At 36.1% G+C, this 17,437-nt stretch overlaps 1 protein-coding gene across 2 annotated transcripts; it reads left to right on the forward strand.

Annotated features, from left to right (window-relative positions):
* The first annotated feature begins 2,761 nt into the window (after positions 1 to 2,761).
* Positions 2,762 to 17,174, forward strand: LOC112183112 (structural maintenance of chromosomes flexible hinge domain-containing protein GMI1). Of its 2 annotated transcripts, XM_024321612.2 has the most exons (40): positions 2,762 to 2,872; positions 3,100 to 3,151; positions 3,744 to 4,078; positions 4,387 to 4,419; positions 4,568 to 4,654; positions 4,788 to 4,843; positions 5,227 to 5,310; positions 5,786 to 5,858; positions 6,035 to 6,090; positions 6,180 to 6,273; positions 6,401 to 6,469; positions 6,662 to 6,745; positions 7,235 to 7,285; positions 7,629 to 7,767; positions 7,922 to 7,980; positions 8,315 to 8,428; positions 8,795 to 8,885; positions 8,993 to 9,027; positions 9,604 to 9,679; positions 9,772 to 9,957; positions 10,111 to 10,269; positions 10,497 to 10,518; positions 10,616 to 10,730; positions 10,864 to 10,980; positions 11,242 to 11,559; positions 11,652 to 11,761; positions 12,003 to 12,174; positions 12,289 to 12,397; positions 12,507 to 12,601; positions 12,755 to 12,853; positions 13,057 to 13,123; positions 13,778 to 13,863; positions 13,950 to 14,231; positions 14,313 to 14,459; positions 14,564 to 14,665; positions 14,913 to 15,027; positions 15,368 to 15,551; positions 15,647 to 15,841; positions 15,931 to 16,251; positions 16,546 to 17,174. In XM_024321612.2, the coding sequence occupies exons 3-40, from the start codon at positions 3,797 to 3,799 to the stop codon at positions 16,832 to 16,834; spliced, it is 4,773 nt and encodes a 1,590-aa protein (XP_024177380.1). In that variant the 5' UTR covers positions 2,762 to 2,872; positions 3,100 to 3,151; positions 3,744 to 3,796; the 3' UTR covers positions 16,835 to 17,174. The 2 variants fall into 2 exon arrangements, with proteins under 2 accessions (XP_024177380.1, XP_040368432.1); XM_040512498.1 differs by lacking the exons at positions 2,762 to 2,872; positions 3,100 to 3,151; positions 3,744 to 4,078; ... (3 more) ...; positions 5,227 to 5,310; positions 6,180 to 6,273 and having other exon boundaries at positions 5,834 to 5,858; positions 16,546 to 17,173.
* Positions 17,175 to 17,437: the final 263 nt, after the last annotated feature.

The raw sequence follows: 17,437 nt of genomic DNA on the forward strand, positions 1-17,437 counted from the left end.
CCTCTCCCTTTTTTTGGCTCTCTCATCCTAAGAAATCTGCTATTTCTTTCACTCTAGATCAGGCCCCGTAAGTGGTGGAGCTCTGATACCACTTGTTGGTAACCTGAAACCCTAATCTCACAAATCACACAATATGAGAGCTTAAAGCTTCAGTATCTTATTGAATAAGAAACTTGAGGCTATATAACAGCCTTACAAAACAGGAATGAGATCAAATAACAACCACGATTACATGACCCACTATCGTGGTGAATTTGTTAAAGACTAAATCAAACCTATACTACAGACCTAAAAGTCAGTCAGGACATTATACATATACAAAAGTAAAATGAGATTTTTATTGTTCAATGAATAGGAAAACAGTGATTTTCTGAATTTGCCCCCCATTTTCTTTTCTTTAGTCTTTGACACATTTGTCCCCAATATATATATATATTATTATTTTTTTATTAAAAAAAAAGTAAAAAACACAAATATTAGCTCAATTGGATTATAGCAAATATTATTTTTCAACAAAAGAAAAAAATTGAATTATTGCAAATAGAAGTGAAAGATGATTGTGATCTTAAATTTATTTGTTCTTGAATCCATAGTTTTAGCTTAGTAGGATTATACAGACTTTTTATTCGTACTCTTTATTTTTTTTTTGAAAGGGGGCTGGTGCGGCCGCCCTCAAGCCTTGATTAATGAAATTGCAGAATACAAGGGGGGGGGGGACGTCAAGCCTGAACCCCTGATTACAATAAGTATAAGGAGAACGTCCTGAAATAATACCAAGACTCTCCACAAAATCGATGTATTCTAACAAGCACCAATTAGCAAATAGTGCACGAATGATTACTCTATTTGCTTTGACATAGTGGTGACATACTGGAAAGATAACTTTATCACGAAGAAACATCATTAGAAATAGCACAACTTTCCCACTATGTTGCCGCACAGAAACAAATCCGGCGACTCTTAATTTCATCCTGCCACTAGGAGGTTGTGTCCATTTGATCCAGTAAATGGCTCGCCGCCTTGCTAGGCCAGACAAGACTCACTGAGTGTGCATACCGGGACCAAGCCCACTTTGCCTTATCCACAAGAGATAGGAATTTATTGCCGGTAGAAAGCCATAGCTAATTAAACATAAAAAGTAATAAAACATTAGATAAAAAATATCATAAAAACACTTTCGGACGTGAGCCTAAGCCCAGGCCCAAAAAGCTTCACGCCCCAGTCCAGCATGAAGACCGCTTGTGTCACCATGCCTCCTACTCACAAAGAGAGTCCCCGCTGTCACTCCATCAGTGGTATCCCCGCCGCTCTGAGCAAACACTGGCCCTCTCCCTATCCCTCCGTCCTCACTAGCACGACAGCAAGCACCACCGCCTTTTCCAACCATTCCCCTCCACCGGATAGGTACAAACAACCCAAATCGGATCAGAGTCCGATCCGATCTGAACCAGTCAGATCCCGTCTGTAGCTCCACCCTCTCATCACCACTAGGCGACCACCCTTCGGCTGTCGGCGCCCCGCCCTTAGGGAGATCGACACCAGCCTGCTCAATAACCATCGAACCCACCACCAACCGGACCTCCGCACGAACCAAACAGCAAAGCCACCACACTGCCTTCATACTGACTGGCCATCCAACTACCACCAAACATTCGGTCAAATCCGGCCCGTCCGACGACTTTGCCACGAGGGCGTGCCTTCGTACAGGTCATCTGTTCTTGACGGAGACGCCTAGAGTTGCAGAGAAAAGCTCTCTTGATAATTTTAGAAACAATCCTTTATCCGTACTCTTTATATTTGGCTTAGGTTTGTCAAATATGAAATAACCTGAGCCTTGATTTACGTTGATTTTTCAAATAGAAATAGAAAAAATCAATAAACATAGTATTATATAAATAGGTGTCTTGAGTAATTCTTAAATTTTAATTTAGAACTTTTTACGTTTATCACAAATCAGTAAGTTGTTATACAGATTTTTAAAAGCTTCACTACTAAGTTTCATATGCTGCTGCTCATATTATGATGTTTGTATCCAAAAGCAAATGAAGGGTCTTCAACACCATATGAACCAATAAGTGATACATCAGAGGATGATTAGTTCCAACTTGAAATGTATGATATTTTGGTGAGATTTAACCACTTTCTTAATTTGTATGTAAAGAATATCTTTTGTTAGAATATCAATTTCTTTTAAAAAATGTAAACACAGAAGTTTGGTTAAAATACCAGCTCATACTCAACACTTCCATTTTTGAAATATGTTTATATTAAAGCCAAATTAAAATATCAGCTTTCATAATATACAAAATAATAATATATTTAGTTAACATTTTATATATTTAGTTAAGATAAAAAATACAAATCCACAGCATCGCGCGCGGGCGAGGTGCCTAATGGAAACAAACGTGATAAGTCTAAATGACTTAATCACCAAGAAACTTTAGGTCCTAACAAAGCCGGGTCCCACCTCCGACACAAAAGCCCCTCGGCACGCGTCGTCGTTTCGGGAAAAAATGTTTCTCACTGATCCTGCGGGTCCCACCAAAAATGTCCTTGTATAGCAAGTTTCGCACACTAACTCCCCCAGCGCAACTTAGCATTTCCTCATTCAAAGCCACTATCGTGAGCCGAGGCGCGTATCGTGCGCCACACCAGTCCAAAACTACTGCCGCTGACGTGTCCACCCCCGGCGCATTTTGGCACAGAGAGTCCTCCACTACTTCACTAAAGAAGTCAAAAAGGTTTCGTTCTCCGCACACTAAACTCTTCTTCCCCAAATCCCAGTCTCACTCTCCTCTGAAATTCAAAACCTTCATTTTGCTCTCTGAAAACCCTCAAGTTCAAACCTTTATCGGCTCCAACATTGTCTAAGGCAAGAAAGATTCAACCTTTATGAGTTTTTATTCAACGTTTGTTTGACACTTTTGGTTCATCACACACTGAAATTAGTGTAGGGGTTTTTGTGGGTTTGTTCATTAGGCCTAGAAATGTATCAAAGTTTTGATTTTTATGATGAGCGTTTAGGTCATATTGCTTTGTTATTGAAGAAAGGGAAAAGCTTTTGGAGGGGTTCTAACTCTGTTCTGTTTTTTCTCGCAGAAGAAGTGATTTCTCTCATCTGTTTTGAGCACTGGTTTGACGGGCAGAGCAAGTGAGTCACCCATTTCTAACTTTGGATTGCATTTGGGTTTGAGTTGTGTTCATGTAATAATGTGGGGTTCTTTGTCTAGTTGGATTGGGATTTTGTCTGTTTTAGGTTACTGTTGTGTAATTTGTGGATGGTGTGATTTGTCTAAATGAAGTTTCTTTATTTAATTTTGGCCAAAAAGGTAGAAATTTTGACGCTTTATTGGCTATTGAACAGATTAGCACTTTGTTCCTTGAACTTGTTCTTTGAAAGTTGGTTTTGTTACTTGTGCTTGTTCTGTATCTTTGCGTTTTTAATTGGATAAACTGGTGAAGTGTCACTAAGGGTTTGAGTCGGACTTACGTACGACGAAACTATCTTTGGCTTTGAAATAAATGCAAGTCTCTTACCTTCCATTTCGGATTTTTCTGGCAAAACATGCAACTTTCTCTTTCCTTTTTATTCCAGTGTTACTTTAGATAATGTAGTATTTACACTTGTCTACATAGACAAAAGACAGTAATGTGTAGAATTATGTGTGTAGTATTTACAAATCTCTTAGCTCTATTGTGTAACCGTTTGTAAGATTTTAAATGCTTACTGAAAATGGATGCAGCAACTCTGTACCAGACTAAAAAGAGGAGCAGACACGTTTGAAGTCGTGGTAAGATGGATAAGGAATATAATTTCCAGATCCTATTACCAAATGGCACAAGCGTCCGTTTGAAATTGCAAAATCCTGAGCCAAAAATGCCATTCAGAGATTTCATTCAAAGGGTGGAAAAGGAATACATCCGCACTTGGAAACAATCAGGCTCACTGAAGCGGAAACGGGAGATTAACTGGAAAGGTGGTAGCTTTCTTCTTGTAGATGCTGATGATATGAAGATACAAAATGCAGTGAATTTCAAGAACTTCAACACACAAAAGTGTCACATTCTGAGGCTTCAAGTAAGATGAGATGCAAGATTTCAACCTATGTTAAAGATTTTTATTTATTATTATTATTATTATTTTTTTTTTTGTGTGGAAATTTTGGAGGATGGAAGCATTGGTTTCTTCAGAGACATGAGAAATTTGAAACCTATAATCAAGTGATCCAACATTATTGTTTTTCTAATCTAAGAGGGGGTCTTGTTATCTAATCTGTTCGTAACTAGTGGAGTGTACTGTTGTGGTTGAAATAATTTGATGTGTTTGCTTATGGATGAATACAAAAAGAAAATATGTGATATTTTCCTGTTTTCTTTATGATTTAGGATGGTCTGCGGGAGAGCGCTACTACTTTTGAGGTTAGTTACATCTTTTGCACTTTTGTTTTAATATCTACATAAACAAAATATAAGAATTTGAGATATTTTGGGCACATTCATAAGGCTTTTGTTTGAAAATTTGAAGTAAGGATGCCACTAAGTCACTGTGAACTTGACTAATTTTCAGAACATGTGGGATCTGACACCTGATACTGAGATACTGAAGGAACTACCGCAAGAGTATACATTTGAGACTGCTCTGGCAGATTTGATTGTAAGTTTTTTGACATATATACGAGGAAATGGATCTTGTTATTCACCTGTGTATTTCTTTATTTGGTTACAATTTGTGTGTCTAGTTTCATTTTGATTAAATTGGCTCATTATGCTGCAAAATTTATTATCAGGATAATTCTCTGCAAGCTGTATGGTCAAATGAAAGGAGAGATGTTAAACATATAAGGTAAGGAAATTGTATATTATACAGTTAAAGAGGTTATTGTTATTGTTTTTTCTTTTTCTTTTCTTTCTGTCAATGTATTTAAATCAGTATCTCATCCATTGCTTCATTTTAACAACCTAGAAGTCCACAGTACATGTCATCTGATCCTTTCACTGATAGTCTGAAATTACTTTCCAATTATTAAGCTAAAGTGGTCTAGCTCGTCTTGCAACATAATATCAGAACATATATATTCATCTTTCCAGTTGATGGATACTTTGTTTGAATGTTATATGTTACTCTGTTATTGTGTTTATTTTGATTCTCTGACTCCATAAAATAATTTGTTATACTTCTATGATTCTTATTAATTTTTGTTTCACCTTCCACCCCATTATTTGCAGTGTGAATGTTGATGATGATATGATCTCAATTTTTGACACTGGCCCAGGGATGGATGGAAGTGACGAAAACTCTATAGTGAAGTGGTATTCCATCATCCTTTCTTAATGAAAAGAAAAAAAAACAGTTTCTGCCTTTTCTTTTTAATTCATATTTCGTGAGGATTTTTGGTTGCATTTTATTTGTACCTTTGTTGTTCTACAATAGTGCAAGACAACAGTTTGTGTAGAATGGTGAAAAACATTTTGCTAGAAATCTCTTGGTAAATTTTCATCTAACAATAAAATTCCAAAGGAAAGAAAGTCAAGAAAATGAGCTAAGATAGATACCCTCTTGCTGTCGGAACTCACTCCCACTTGAAGTTTCCTCTATATACTGTATGGGTTGTCAGAGTGGCTATGTAGTGTCTTACTTTTTCTACATCTGATAGATACTCTTACATGAATCACCCAAGAATTTAGCCTAAATGTTTATGTATATAAGTTCCACACACTAATTGGTAATAAATGTGAGGTTTAGGATTCATTTCTATGCTAAGAATAAGGTCTGTATTCTATTTAGGGGAAAGATGGGTGCTTCACTTCACCGATCGTATAAGGAACAGGCAATAGGGGGTAAACCCCCGTACTTAAAGGTAATTACTACTGTTATATGATGATCATGGAATCTTGATGTGTGCGCGCGCGCACATTAAGGTTTTATTAAATCTTATGTACAAGTTGCATGTCATTACCCCCTATTCATCAGTACTATTTTAGTTTGTGAAGTGTTGTTGTTGTTGTTTTTTTTTTTTTGTGTGTGTGTATGCAGCCGTATTTTGGAATGTTTGGATATGGTGGACCTATAGCCTCCATGGAGTTGGGGAGGTATGACTTCTCTGAAAACTCTCCTCAATCTGAGTTTCTTTTGCAGTTGTATGAGTTGGACCCTTGAGAATTTCTCAATCATGTTGCAGGCGTGCATTAGTTTCTTCTAAGACAAAGGATTCAAAGAAAGTTTATACCTTGAATCTTGATAGAGATGCTTTACTCAGTCGGTCTGATTGGAACGTAAAAAACTGCTCCGTCATCTATTTTCCGTTTAGAAACACTTGGGACTAATTCTCTCTTTTGTGATAGAATTCACTTGTGCTTCTGTTAATTTCTCAATCTGACAGTAACTGTACCTTTTATCTAGACTGGTGGTAGCATGAGGGATCCTCAAGAGGATGAGATAAGCAGAACACCGCACAGAAGCTTTACTAAGGTTGCACCATGCATCATCTTGTTGTCCATTTCAATTATGCTTATACGTGTTTTTCGACTTTATGTGAAATTGGCCACTACATTTTTCTTTTACCTTTTTAAGGAGTTTATGCATCCAATGTCAGTTGTAGCTTATGATAATTTTGAACTTTGTATTTTATTCATTGAAGTTTAATCTTGACCTACTTGACAGGTTGAAATCTTTGAACCTAAATCAAAATTGGACACATCTGAACTCCGTTGCAAGCTGAAGGATATATATTTTCCATATATTCAGGTTTGATTTTTCTGAATAGCGTATCTTCAGATTTTTTATCTAGTGACTTGAAACTAGACTAGCTGGTGCCAACACTTTAGGTAATTGCATAGTGCACACTGCACATTTAAAACAGCCAGACACCACTAGGCCACAAGGTGTGCAAGAGGCTATGCACATACTCGCTTAGTTGGTTGCATGAAAAAAAGATAAAAGATTTTGATAATGGATCATATGGATATGGCGGCCTTTTCCCTGCCCTGATCTATTTCATATCTTCTTTTTGTTCAAATCCTTCATTTTTGTATTTAGTAATGGCTTTGATGTTGTACTCCAAAGAATCAAAAACCTATGGGTTTCAATATTTTCATAGAACTTTTGATCAAATGCTTATGAGTTCTACTGGAGATATTTCTTGGTTTTCTTGTTTATTCATTAATCATTATTATCTGCTGAGTTCTACTACAATATCCCATGCTAATTATCATGCATTACGTGATTTATCTGCAGTATGATGAAGATACAAAATCAGGGAAGACCATAATGCCAGTCAAGTTTGAGGTATATCATATATATATATATATATATATATATTTTCAATTGATGCATACTTCTGCAAGTAATTTTTATTTGCATTTATGCTTCAAGTACTCCAACAGCCATCAGTTTAAAATTTAGATGGAGTTTTTGTGCAAAGATTACATCTTCTTTCACATTCTTTTGTCTTCATTAATTATTGATTCAAGTATGATCATAAATATCTAATAACAGTATTCTCTTTGAGGTCATTCATATATCCATCTGTTGTTGCATAGATAATTTTAATGGTCTTACCTAAAAGGTATAAGTTAATTGCAGCATTGCGTCTTTATAATTTCAAGGAAGTTTTTCTTTTATATTACAGGTCAATGGCGTTGATTTGGCTGAGATTCAGGGCGGTGAAATTGCAATTACCAACTTGCATTCCTGCAATGGTCCTGATTTTGTTTTACAGCTTCAGTTCTCCTGGAAGCAAGATAATATGAGAAAATGTAAATCTCCAGGTAAGTGACCAACTTTCTTCATTAATAACTTATATATCTATATAATGAAAAGATTATCCAATTATGAAGAGTTTGTACTTTGTTTTTATTGTTTATTTAGACACTGTGATTTAACTTTGAGCTGTTAATAATATGACGTTCTAAATGAATGTAGATTCAAAATATACCAAAGCTAATGCTCGCCTGAAATGCGTTTATTTCCCTATTGTTAAGGTATGGAGATGTTATTTATTTACGTTGCAAAAGATGGTATTTATTTATATTGCTGAATGTGTGTGTGTGTGAATTCGTTCAATATTCGATCTATCTTAAGCCACTTTGGTAATAGATTGAAACACTAATGATTGTATAATCTGTTTTACCCACTCAGTTCAACATCAATTCTATTTCCTACTTGATACATTTTCTCTTTGAACTGACACACACTATATCTTCATCCATAGGTTTCTCATCCTAGACCCCAATCGCATTGCATTTGCATCTTTTGCCTTCTAGTAGAAAAGCAGTTTTTTACTACTGTGAAAATTTATGAAAATGTTTGTCACAGGGAAAAGAGAACATTGACAGAATCCTGGAGGAATGCAGGATCACAGAAAATTTTGAGACCTTTAGTCGTGTCTCTATTCGGAGGCTTGGCCGCCTGCTTCCTGATGCTCGTTGGGTAAGTAATCAGATTTCCTCTAGTTATATTCTTATTGGTTATTCTCTAGATATACATCAGAATGGGGTAGTTTAATAATCAGAAAGAGATGATAACTCTCAGTTTGAGCTGAAGTTATATTTTATGCTTTCATTATCTCTGTTACACGCGTATGGTGCCAATAGTGTTGCCTTCATGTACTAAATGTTTGGATAGATATAGTAACTCTAACGGATTTAAATGAAAAATGTTGACAACATTCACATCCATAGCAGACTACTCTTCTAATTGTTTATTCTTTTTCAACACGTACTTTGTAAGAATGGTTCATGATTCAGGGAATTGCTATTTGCTATAATGATTTCTCTTTTATTTGGGGTACCTCAGGGTTTGCTACCTTTCATGGATCTCAAGCAAAAAAGAGGAGATATGGCACAATTGTTGAAAAGATGTTGCATGAGAGTTAAATGCTTTATAGGTAGGGCATTCATGTTCATGAGAGCTTGCCGATGTTTGCTTCTCAAGTATCTTTTTAGCATTTTCCATTTTCTCTGTATTCATAAACGGACACTATTCTGGTTGCAGAGACTGATGCTGGTTTCAATCCAACATCATCGAAGGTACAATATGCTATCAATTTGAGTTTGCATGTGTGAAAATGCAATTTCAGGCTTGTATGTGCCCTTATCATAAAATGTTGTGAAAAATTCTTTTTTACCAAGTTAGTTGAGTCTTTTTGATATCTCGCCTTCTCCCATTCTCTTAGTTACTCTTCTTTAGTCCTGGTAACTAACAGCTTTTAGATAGTTTCTCTGTTAGCTGGTTTAGTTTATAAAGACTTATTACTAATTAGCCATTGATTAAAGGCTATACACTTATTACTATTCATCTCTTTAGTGCTGGGTGACTTGGTAGCACTTTCAGCAACTGTCATTTCCTTCGATAAGTAAATATGTGATTTCTTGTACCTGCTTCCATCTGTGATGGTGATTAGTGATCACCATGGGTGAGAGGTTAAGGCCACTTCATATCAATACAAACTTCCACAAAAGACATCTGGGTGGTTTTATGTCTGTGGACATCCTAATATATCTAAACTCTGGGAGCTAGGAGATGAATACAATATGTTTCTCTATCTTGGTTGGCTGGTTCAGTCTGTATATCAAAATTCTGATCTATTTCTTTGTTAACCACAGACTGATCTAGCACACCATAGTCCTGTCACAACCGCATTGAGGAATTTCGGCAATAAGCCTCTTGAGAATGAGAATGGTATAATCCTTTTTGTTTCCTATTTTTCTTTTTGCAATAAATATGGAAACATTATCATCTTGCCTTGTTTGAATAAATTTATATTTCTCTAGACATCAAAGTTCAAATTTATAAGGATGGAAATCTGCTAAATCTTTCTCAACTAAAGAAGGACTATGAGGATTGGATAGTTCAGATGCATGCTCGATATGATGATGATGAAGCTGACTGTGGTGAAGACCAACCTGTCTTCGTTGTCAATCCTGCAAACAAAAAGGCACTTCGTATTTCATCTGAAGGTAGGTGTAGACAGATAAGAAGCTTGGTTTTTCTTAATAATAATATCAAATTTGTATCCTTTGTTACATCAGTTACTTACCGAGTTCTTCGGACCTTAAATTTAATTTACTCTCATTCTTGTTAATCATATATTCTGTCTCTTTATATTCTAGTTGCAAGGTTGCATAAATCTATAACGAGGAATGGAAGGACCTGGAAGCGTGGTCAAAGAATTAAAATTTTTAAGGGAGCATGTGTTGGGGTTCAAAAAAACAATGTTTATGCCACAATTGAATACTTTTTGCTTGAAGGTCTCCAAGATGAATCTGGTGGTAAGTAATCTTCTTCCTAACATAGGAAGGCATGAAACTTGAGTCTAATTTGTATCGTCATGTGAAGTTTGTATGGAAATGCGAATCAGATGGATAGACATTCCATAATTTGTTATGACATGCATCTTACGGATAATTAGATCAGTCTGATTTCTTTAAAAGTGGAATTATATCAATTTTAAGTCCTGACAATTTTTTTTTTGCCATTTTGTTTTATTTCTAAACAGGTGAGGCTCGAATTATATGCAGGTGTGGTTTCTTGTGCCTTTCCTGCTCAATTTATCTTTTTTTTTTTTTTTTTCTTTGGCGTGACTGGTATGCATCTGTTGTACAATTATTTTGAAAGGCCTTCAAGTCTGTCAGATGAAAAGGGTTGCTTCCTTTCAGTCAATGATGGCGATACTAATTTGGATATGGGTGAATCCTTGTCTATACCACTCAGTGTGATTGATGCTGGAAAGGTTAGCTGTTTATTTTATTTTAATACCTTGCATCTTCACATCTTCTTCTTTTGTACTGTTGGCAAATGAAAAGATTGTAATCTTTGGGGGAATTAGCTGACTGTTGTGCTAAATTCTGAGCCATTGACTGCAGTGCATAGCTGTTGAAAGAACCGAGTGGGAAAACCATATAGAGAGACGACGCCAAAGATCTCCTTCTACAATTGAACTTCTTGATGCAGAACAATGTCAAGAGTTGGAGGTTGATGGGGTTAGTATATTTCTTTTCATTTTCTTTGTTTATACTTGACTTAATTTGAATCAGGTCAACAGTAAAAGGATATCTAAAGGCCAAAGGCGACATAAATAGTAATAGTAAGAAATGATTGGGTTGAATATAAAATTGAAATATGGTCTAAGATGGGGCTGAGTGATGAAAGCTGAAAACTGATCAATTTAGTTGACCAAAGATTATATCTATTCCTGAGATTAGATTTATGGTGTATTTATTTTTTAGATTATTTCCTTTCAGGCATTACCTGTGGATGCTCGAGCTGGAAAAGCTCCTCCAGAAGAAATTGTGGCCATTGTACGACCCGGCAATTATGTCTGTTCCAGTTCTTCAAAAAGCCTGGATCAGAAGTGCATCGTCAAAAGTAATTTAGAAATGTCTATGGAAGTTAACTTCAGAGACGATGCTGAAGAACTTCAAAATGTTCGTCATATTTTTTCGGTGTGCGTAGGACCCAAGTCACTTAAGGGAATTCAGGGGTTATATGTTTTTCCAGTTAAACGCAAGCTGCCTGGTTTCTTTCGAAGTGCTGGTATCTATACATTCTCATTTCGTCTTGTAAGTAATATTTAACAATTTCCATTTTATTTATGTTCTTCATATATTCATAATTTATTTCTGATCACGTAATCTGTCTATTTGTTTACAAGAATGAGTCAGATTGTAAGAGTGCTGAGAGAAAAGTACGAATCAAGCCATCTTCCAAGGTCGGAAAGTGGGTCCTTCTAAGCGGTGATCAGCCTCCACTGTACCGAGTGAGGTAAGGTGTTTTTCCCCATGGTATCTGGGCAGACATGAAAATAACTTATTGCAATTGTATATTCTAGTTAGTATTTTCTGTATTGACCTTTGAGCATGCATTTTGTAGTAGTATGATGTATCCTCAATAGTTTGCCTTTTTTGTCTTTAACAGAGATTTTATCATACAAATTTTACGTAAATTTGTTTCTCTCTTACAAGAAAGATTCATATATACTCATATCAATTATCTTGTCAAACAGAGCTGGTTCAGTATTTTCACCTCTCTCTATAGCATGTTACGATGTATATGACAATAGAATTCCATTTCCAACTACTCTGGAAGTCACGGTGAAAGTTCAGACAAATGAGGGTGTGCTTTTCCATGTAGAGAAATTCAAAAAAGAACTTTCAACCCATACTTTGACAGTAAAGGTATTTATGCATGTAGATTTGGATTCATTTATACAGTGTATATTTTATGTGGAGAAGCCTTTAATTTACTCACTTTTTTCTTTCTTTCTTTCCTTGTTTCTTCCCAATTTGCAGGATATGCTGATGGAGAGCAGTGAGTTAGACAAACTTCGTCCTACATATGGAGCTACTTTATTTGTATGTACAGAAGATGACAAATTTTCAGTTTCGGTTCCATGTGAAGGTATTTACTCTAAAAATACTTGTATATGCAAAGAAATGAGCATCACAATTTATGTTTATCATTAACCTCTAAGCCTTTCTAAGTTTTGCTTTTGATTTTATTGTTTCAGTTAATCCTGGACCTCTACAGATTGTTAAGGCTATTCCTCCTATTTTTGAAAACCAAGTGCTTCCAGATTATACTATTCAGGAGTTTATTTTAGAGGTGCAGAGAAATTCTATGGTTTTCATGGCTAATTTGAGGCCAATTTATTAAAAAAATTCAAGCTACAAAATATTCAGTAAACAACAGTAAAAACTATATTTAATCATGATTTGGTTGTGCTTGCTAACATTTAATTATGGATTTCTTTCCCAGATGTTTGATCAATATGGCAATCATGTAATAGAAGGCACTGAAGTTCAATTGAATGTGGAGGGATTTTCTATTCAAGATCGACTAGGTACAGCACGTACGGTAAGATTCTTTCTTAATTGCTGATTTTTTTTTTCCCCTCTTGGTCTTCATGTTCTGTATTGGCTTCACTCCCCACAAGCAATGATAATGATGCCACCTAATTGCTTGCAATATACGCTGGCACTTATATTTTCATGCATTCCATTGTTATAGAGTCGGAACTAAACCAAATCTTTATTTCTTTCATACCTTTTTCAATGCAGGCTGATCATCATGGATGCATTGACCTTGGTGGCCTCTTGAAAGTAACCGCAGGTTATGGGAAAAGTGGTATGTACTTTTACTTGACAGCATGCATTAATAAAAATGTGAACTGGAGGAATATTGTTTTATGGCATTGTGGTAATAGTCAGCATTTGGTAGTCAACATTCATTACAGATGTATAACAATAAATGATTGAAAAGGCTGACAAGTACAGTCCTTAATTTCTCTTTCCTCAAATATGTCCTGGCTCATTCTTGCAAGTCAAACTATACTGGTTTTTGGATCAGTAATTTTACCTCTAGACAGAATGTGCTGTAAACACTTGTTAATATATAGGCTGTAATGGTTGGGTTGCTTCTCTATAAAGACTGCCTCCATACTGGATTATATCTGATAGCCTGAGCATTGCGGAGTCTAATAATTTCGATGCTTTGAGATGAAGCTGACTGCAGATGAGAATAGCTCATCATCAACATTTTGTCTGTGACTTTCATTGTCATGAAACTCAGTTCTTAGATATGTTTAGAATTCTGATGAAAATGTTAAATTTCTGCTACTGTTTATAGTTAGTATTGAAGTTGAAAATCAATGTGAAGATTCAGTTTGGGCCCTGAAAATGATATTTGACTGATAGTACTCAACCAGGTAGATGTTATGATTTTTATGAATTAATGAATATGCATATCTAATGATGTCTTTCCATCTTCCCTTGGTTGCAGTATCAATTTCTGTCTACTCCAACAATGATGTTTTACTGAATCTTCAGTCTCAAACTGAGAAAAGGGTGTTGAGAATTTCATCAAAGGTTGGTAAGGCCTTTATTTATCTGTTTCAGGGTTTTAAGTTATGAAGGTATTTGTACTCTTTCTAAAGTATTGGACATGATGTTAGGTGCCTGACGTTTGTGTGGCTGGAACTCAAATGGAAAATATGGTTTTTGAAATTGTCAACTCTGATGGTGTTGTTGATGATACTATTCATCATGACGAGAAAAGTGGCCAATTACATATGCTTACAATAAAGGCCGGTTCATCATTCATGGAGGAATCCCTTCGATACACATTCAAGCATGGCCGCTGTACTGTTCCGGCTATTTTTATTCCTGAAGTTGAAGAGAGTTTTAACTTTGTAGCTGCTCATTCATCTCATCCAGAACTGCATTTGAATGTGAAGGTTGGGCCAGCTTTTACAGAGACTTATCATTATTTATCACATTTATAAATTACAGTGGTAGTTACTAATATTTACATTCAGGTTCCTGTAGTACAAGCTCCAAAAGAGAAATATGATCATTCTCTCATAAAAACAGAGAAGCATGATGAGACTCCAATTCCGTGGGAGGTTTCTCCACTCCGAGAGTCACCACTCCGAGAGTCACAGCAGCAACTAGGAAACTTAATGGTATTTATTGTGAAGAAACAAATGGTGCTTTAAGTTTATTGTAGGTAACTGAAGTTTATTCTTTTCATTGACCACATCAAAAAATGATGGTAATTTGTGATCAGGTTCCAAAAGTGGAGCATCAAGAGTTTCAATCCCCATGTACTAATGGAAACACATCGCTTCTTCCAGATTCTTCTTGCCTTCTGCAATTAGAAAACTTTAAGGTATCAATTGTGAATATTTGGAAGTATACGCAAACAAAAGCAGCTATACATTGCTTATAGATAATCCTGTCAAATATTTGGACTTAGCATAAAATAGATCTTACAAGCCTCTTTTAATGTATCTGGTTCTCCATTATGATACTCCAACTTGTTACTGTCCTTATTGCATTAATCAAGCATTCAAACAGGTTGGAAAATCTTACCTTAATCATATCTTTCTCCTTGATGTTGCTGCTTCTCTCTGCAGGAACTGCAGAATGTCATCCACAAACATGGAATACGCATTGGAGATATGGAAGAAAAATTGGACCTTCTAAAGCAAGAGAAGGCTAAAGTGAAGAAAGAGCTCATTGATTTGCAAGGTTGAGTTACTTGTTAGATTTTTATTCATGTTTCCTTCTTTGGTTTAGGTATAGGCGTACGGATAGCTGTCCTAGTTGATGGAGATTTGTCTCCACAAAATAAATGCAGCGTTTTCTCTACCTTTGTTTTCTCTTTGCCAGCTTTGTCAACTTTTTGGTATCAAATGCTTGAATCAAATAATCTTTTCAATGTAGTTGAGCTCTAATATTTCCTGTGCTAATTTATTTCTTCTTTTTCTTTTGGTATAAACTCATGCTGAGATTGTAAATTTACAATGAATCAGCTAATCAAGTATTTGACTAAAATGCTTCTGTACGTATTTTGGTAATTCCTCCCCAGGGTCTATTGAACCTCACAAAGAGGAATCGATAAACCGCATAGAAAGGATGAGTAACACTGCAGCTGCTTTTGTCTGTACTCTATCTAGGGAAGTTTCATTTGAAGAGGTAAACCATCATTTCATGGGAGATGTGATTGGTTTGGTTGCCCTACTTGGTACAGTTGGTACTAGTAATCTAAGCAGGTTGGTGCTCCCTTTGATCTTTTTTCGCTTTCCCTCTATCAAATTAAGACATAGTACTTACTACTTACTCCTCCTTGTCATTCATCTGTATGCAGGATATTGGCTGAATACTTGGGTAAAGATCAGATGCTTGCTATTGTCTGTAGATCCTTTGAAGCAGCTGGAGCTCTTGAGAAGTTTGTACAGAGTGATTATGGGGAAGTTGATTCTATGCATGCGCTCTGTGAACCAGCTCTACTTCAGAGACCTACACATGGTCGATCTTTTGTTATATGTCTGGAAGACATAAGGTAATATAAAAGGCTTCCTAATTGCAATTGTTCTAGGGGGATGAGGAATGTTGTATAATAAAAGAGTAATTTTTAAATTTGTATTGCAGGCCTTACACTGGTGATATCAACGGCAGTGACCCTCAAAAGAAACTGGCATTGCCAGATCCTGTCTTGCCAGGTGGAATGGCTCCTGATGGTTTCTTAGGATATGCAGTCAATATGGTTGATCTGGATAGCCATCATTTACAGACGGTGACATCTGCAGGCCATGGTCTCAGGGAGACAGTATTATACTGTCTTTTCGGCGAGCTCCAAGTGTATAAAACCAGGGAAGATATGTTGGCTGCTCGTGCTTGTATTAAGCATGGTGCTATTTCTCTGGATGGAGGAATTTTGAAACAGAGTGGAGTAGTCTCTTTTGGAATCGGGTACCTCTCTCTTTTGCCCTCTTTCTTTCTTTCTTTCTTCTGGTTTTTGTTGGTAATTCTTTTCAGTTTTGTCATGTCTTTAGGCTTTAGGAGGTGTGGTTGCTTTTGGGTTGTAACTTTCCATCACATATACTCACTTAAAAATCCACTAAATTTTGGTGCCAGCAAAACCATAAGCAACTCCTCAAGTCATCTAATCATGAAAAGTTAGAGCATTCTGATAAGTTTTCATTGTAATATTCCAAGTTGTTTCTTCAAATGCATTTGTGACCTAGTTTGGTGATTGCCCTTCAGGGAGCCAGAAATATGTTTTCCGGTAGCAGAAAGTCTGGCACTTTCGACATCAACAAATTTTGTTGAAGTTGAGCAGCTGATCAAGGAGAAGAAGTCAAAGTTGACGATGATCAATTGTTGTATGGAAAAAGTGACCAAAATCCATCGGAGATCATTAAGGAAATTCAAGAAGTCAAAGAAGAAGGGGCACAAGCTGTTGGAGAACATTCGCTCTACCCAAAAAGATTCTCCAAGTCCGATGAAAGAAGGGAGAGAGCTCGTAAAAGCTAGCAGCTCTCAAAGTTCATAAGCATTATACTGGTAATGGTCAGCTAGGCATAGATTACTCCCTTTGCTCAGTCTTGGTAGCTAGCAAGTTTCAACTAGTATCAGTATTTAATTTAACTGCTAGTTTGATCCAGCTTACAGAATGATTGACTGGTACTTCACTCTTCAGCCTCGATGCACAGTGATGTAACATTTACTTCAGCTAGTGTAAATGGACCCTTTTGTTTAAAAAAGGAAGGATGGCTCAGACTTTTCCTTCCTAATGATTTGTTCTGTGCAATGTTGAGAATGTGGAGGCTTTTGCAGTTTCATTCATAATGTTAATCACTAGTCTGTTAAGCTACTAAAATAGTTGGACAACCAGTTACAAAATTGCCATTGCATTATGCTCCTGGCTGCTTTTCTTTCTTGCTAAAGGCGCTTTCCTGGGGTTACATGGAAGTGATGGAACTAGTGTCTTATTTACCATGTGCCTCTAGAGATGTTTCTAGTTTTGGTAATATAGTAATTTTAAGGTTAGGATCGAACTTCTAGCTTAGTCTTAAATCTTAACCCAATTTTTATACCCTATTGTTGACATGAAAATGAAGACACTAAATAAGTAATGGATAAATTTTGAACTCCA

The sequence above is a fragment of the Rosa chinensis genome, chromosome 1 (assembly GCF_002994745.2).
Source record: "Rosa chinensis cultivar Old Blush chromosome 1, RchiOBHm-V2, whole genome shotgun sequence".
Lineage (NCBI taxonomy): Eukaryota > Viridiplantae > Streptophyta > Magnoliopsida > Rosales > Rosaceae > Rosa > Rosa chinensis.

Bases quoted from the DNA above. Each gene is read 5' to 3' on its own strand.
- LOC112183112 (XM_024321612.2), top strand. From the start codon at position 3,797: ATGGATAAGGAATATAATTTCCAGATCCTATTACCAAATGGCACAAGC. The intron at 6,470-6,661 runs GTTGCACCATGC...CCTACTTGACAG, and splicing joins CGCACAGAAGCTTTACTAAG to GTTGAAATCTTTGAACCTAA. The intron at 14,460-14,563 runs GTATTTATTGTG...ATTTGTGATCAG, and splicing joins AGCAACTAGGAAACTTAATG to GTTCCAAAAGTGGAGCATCA.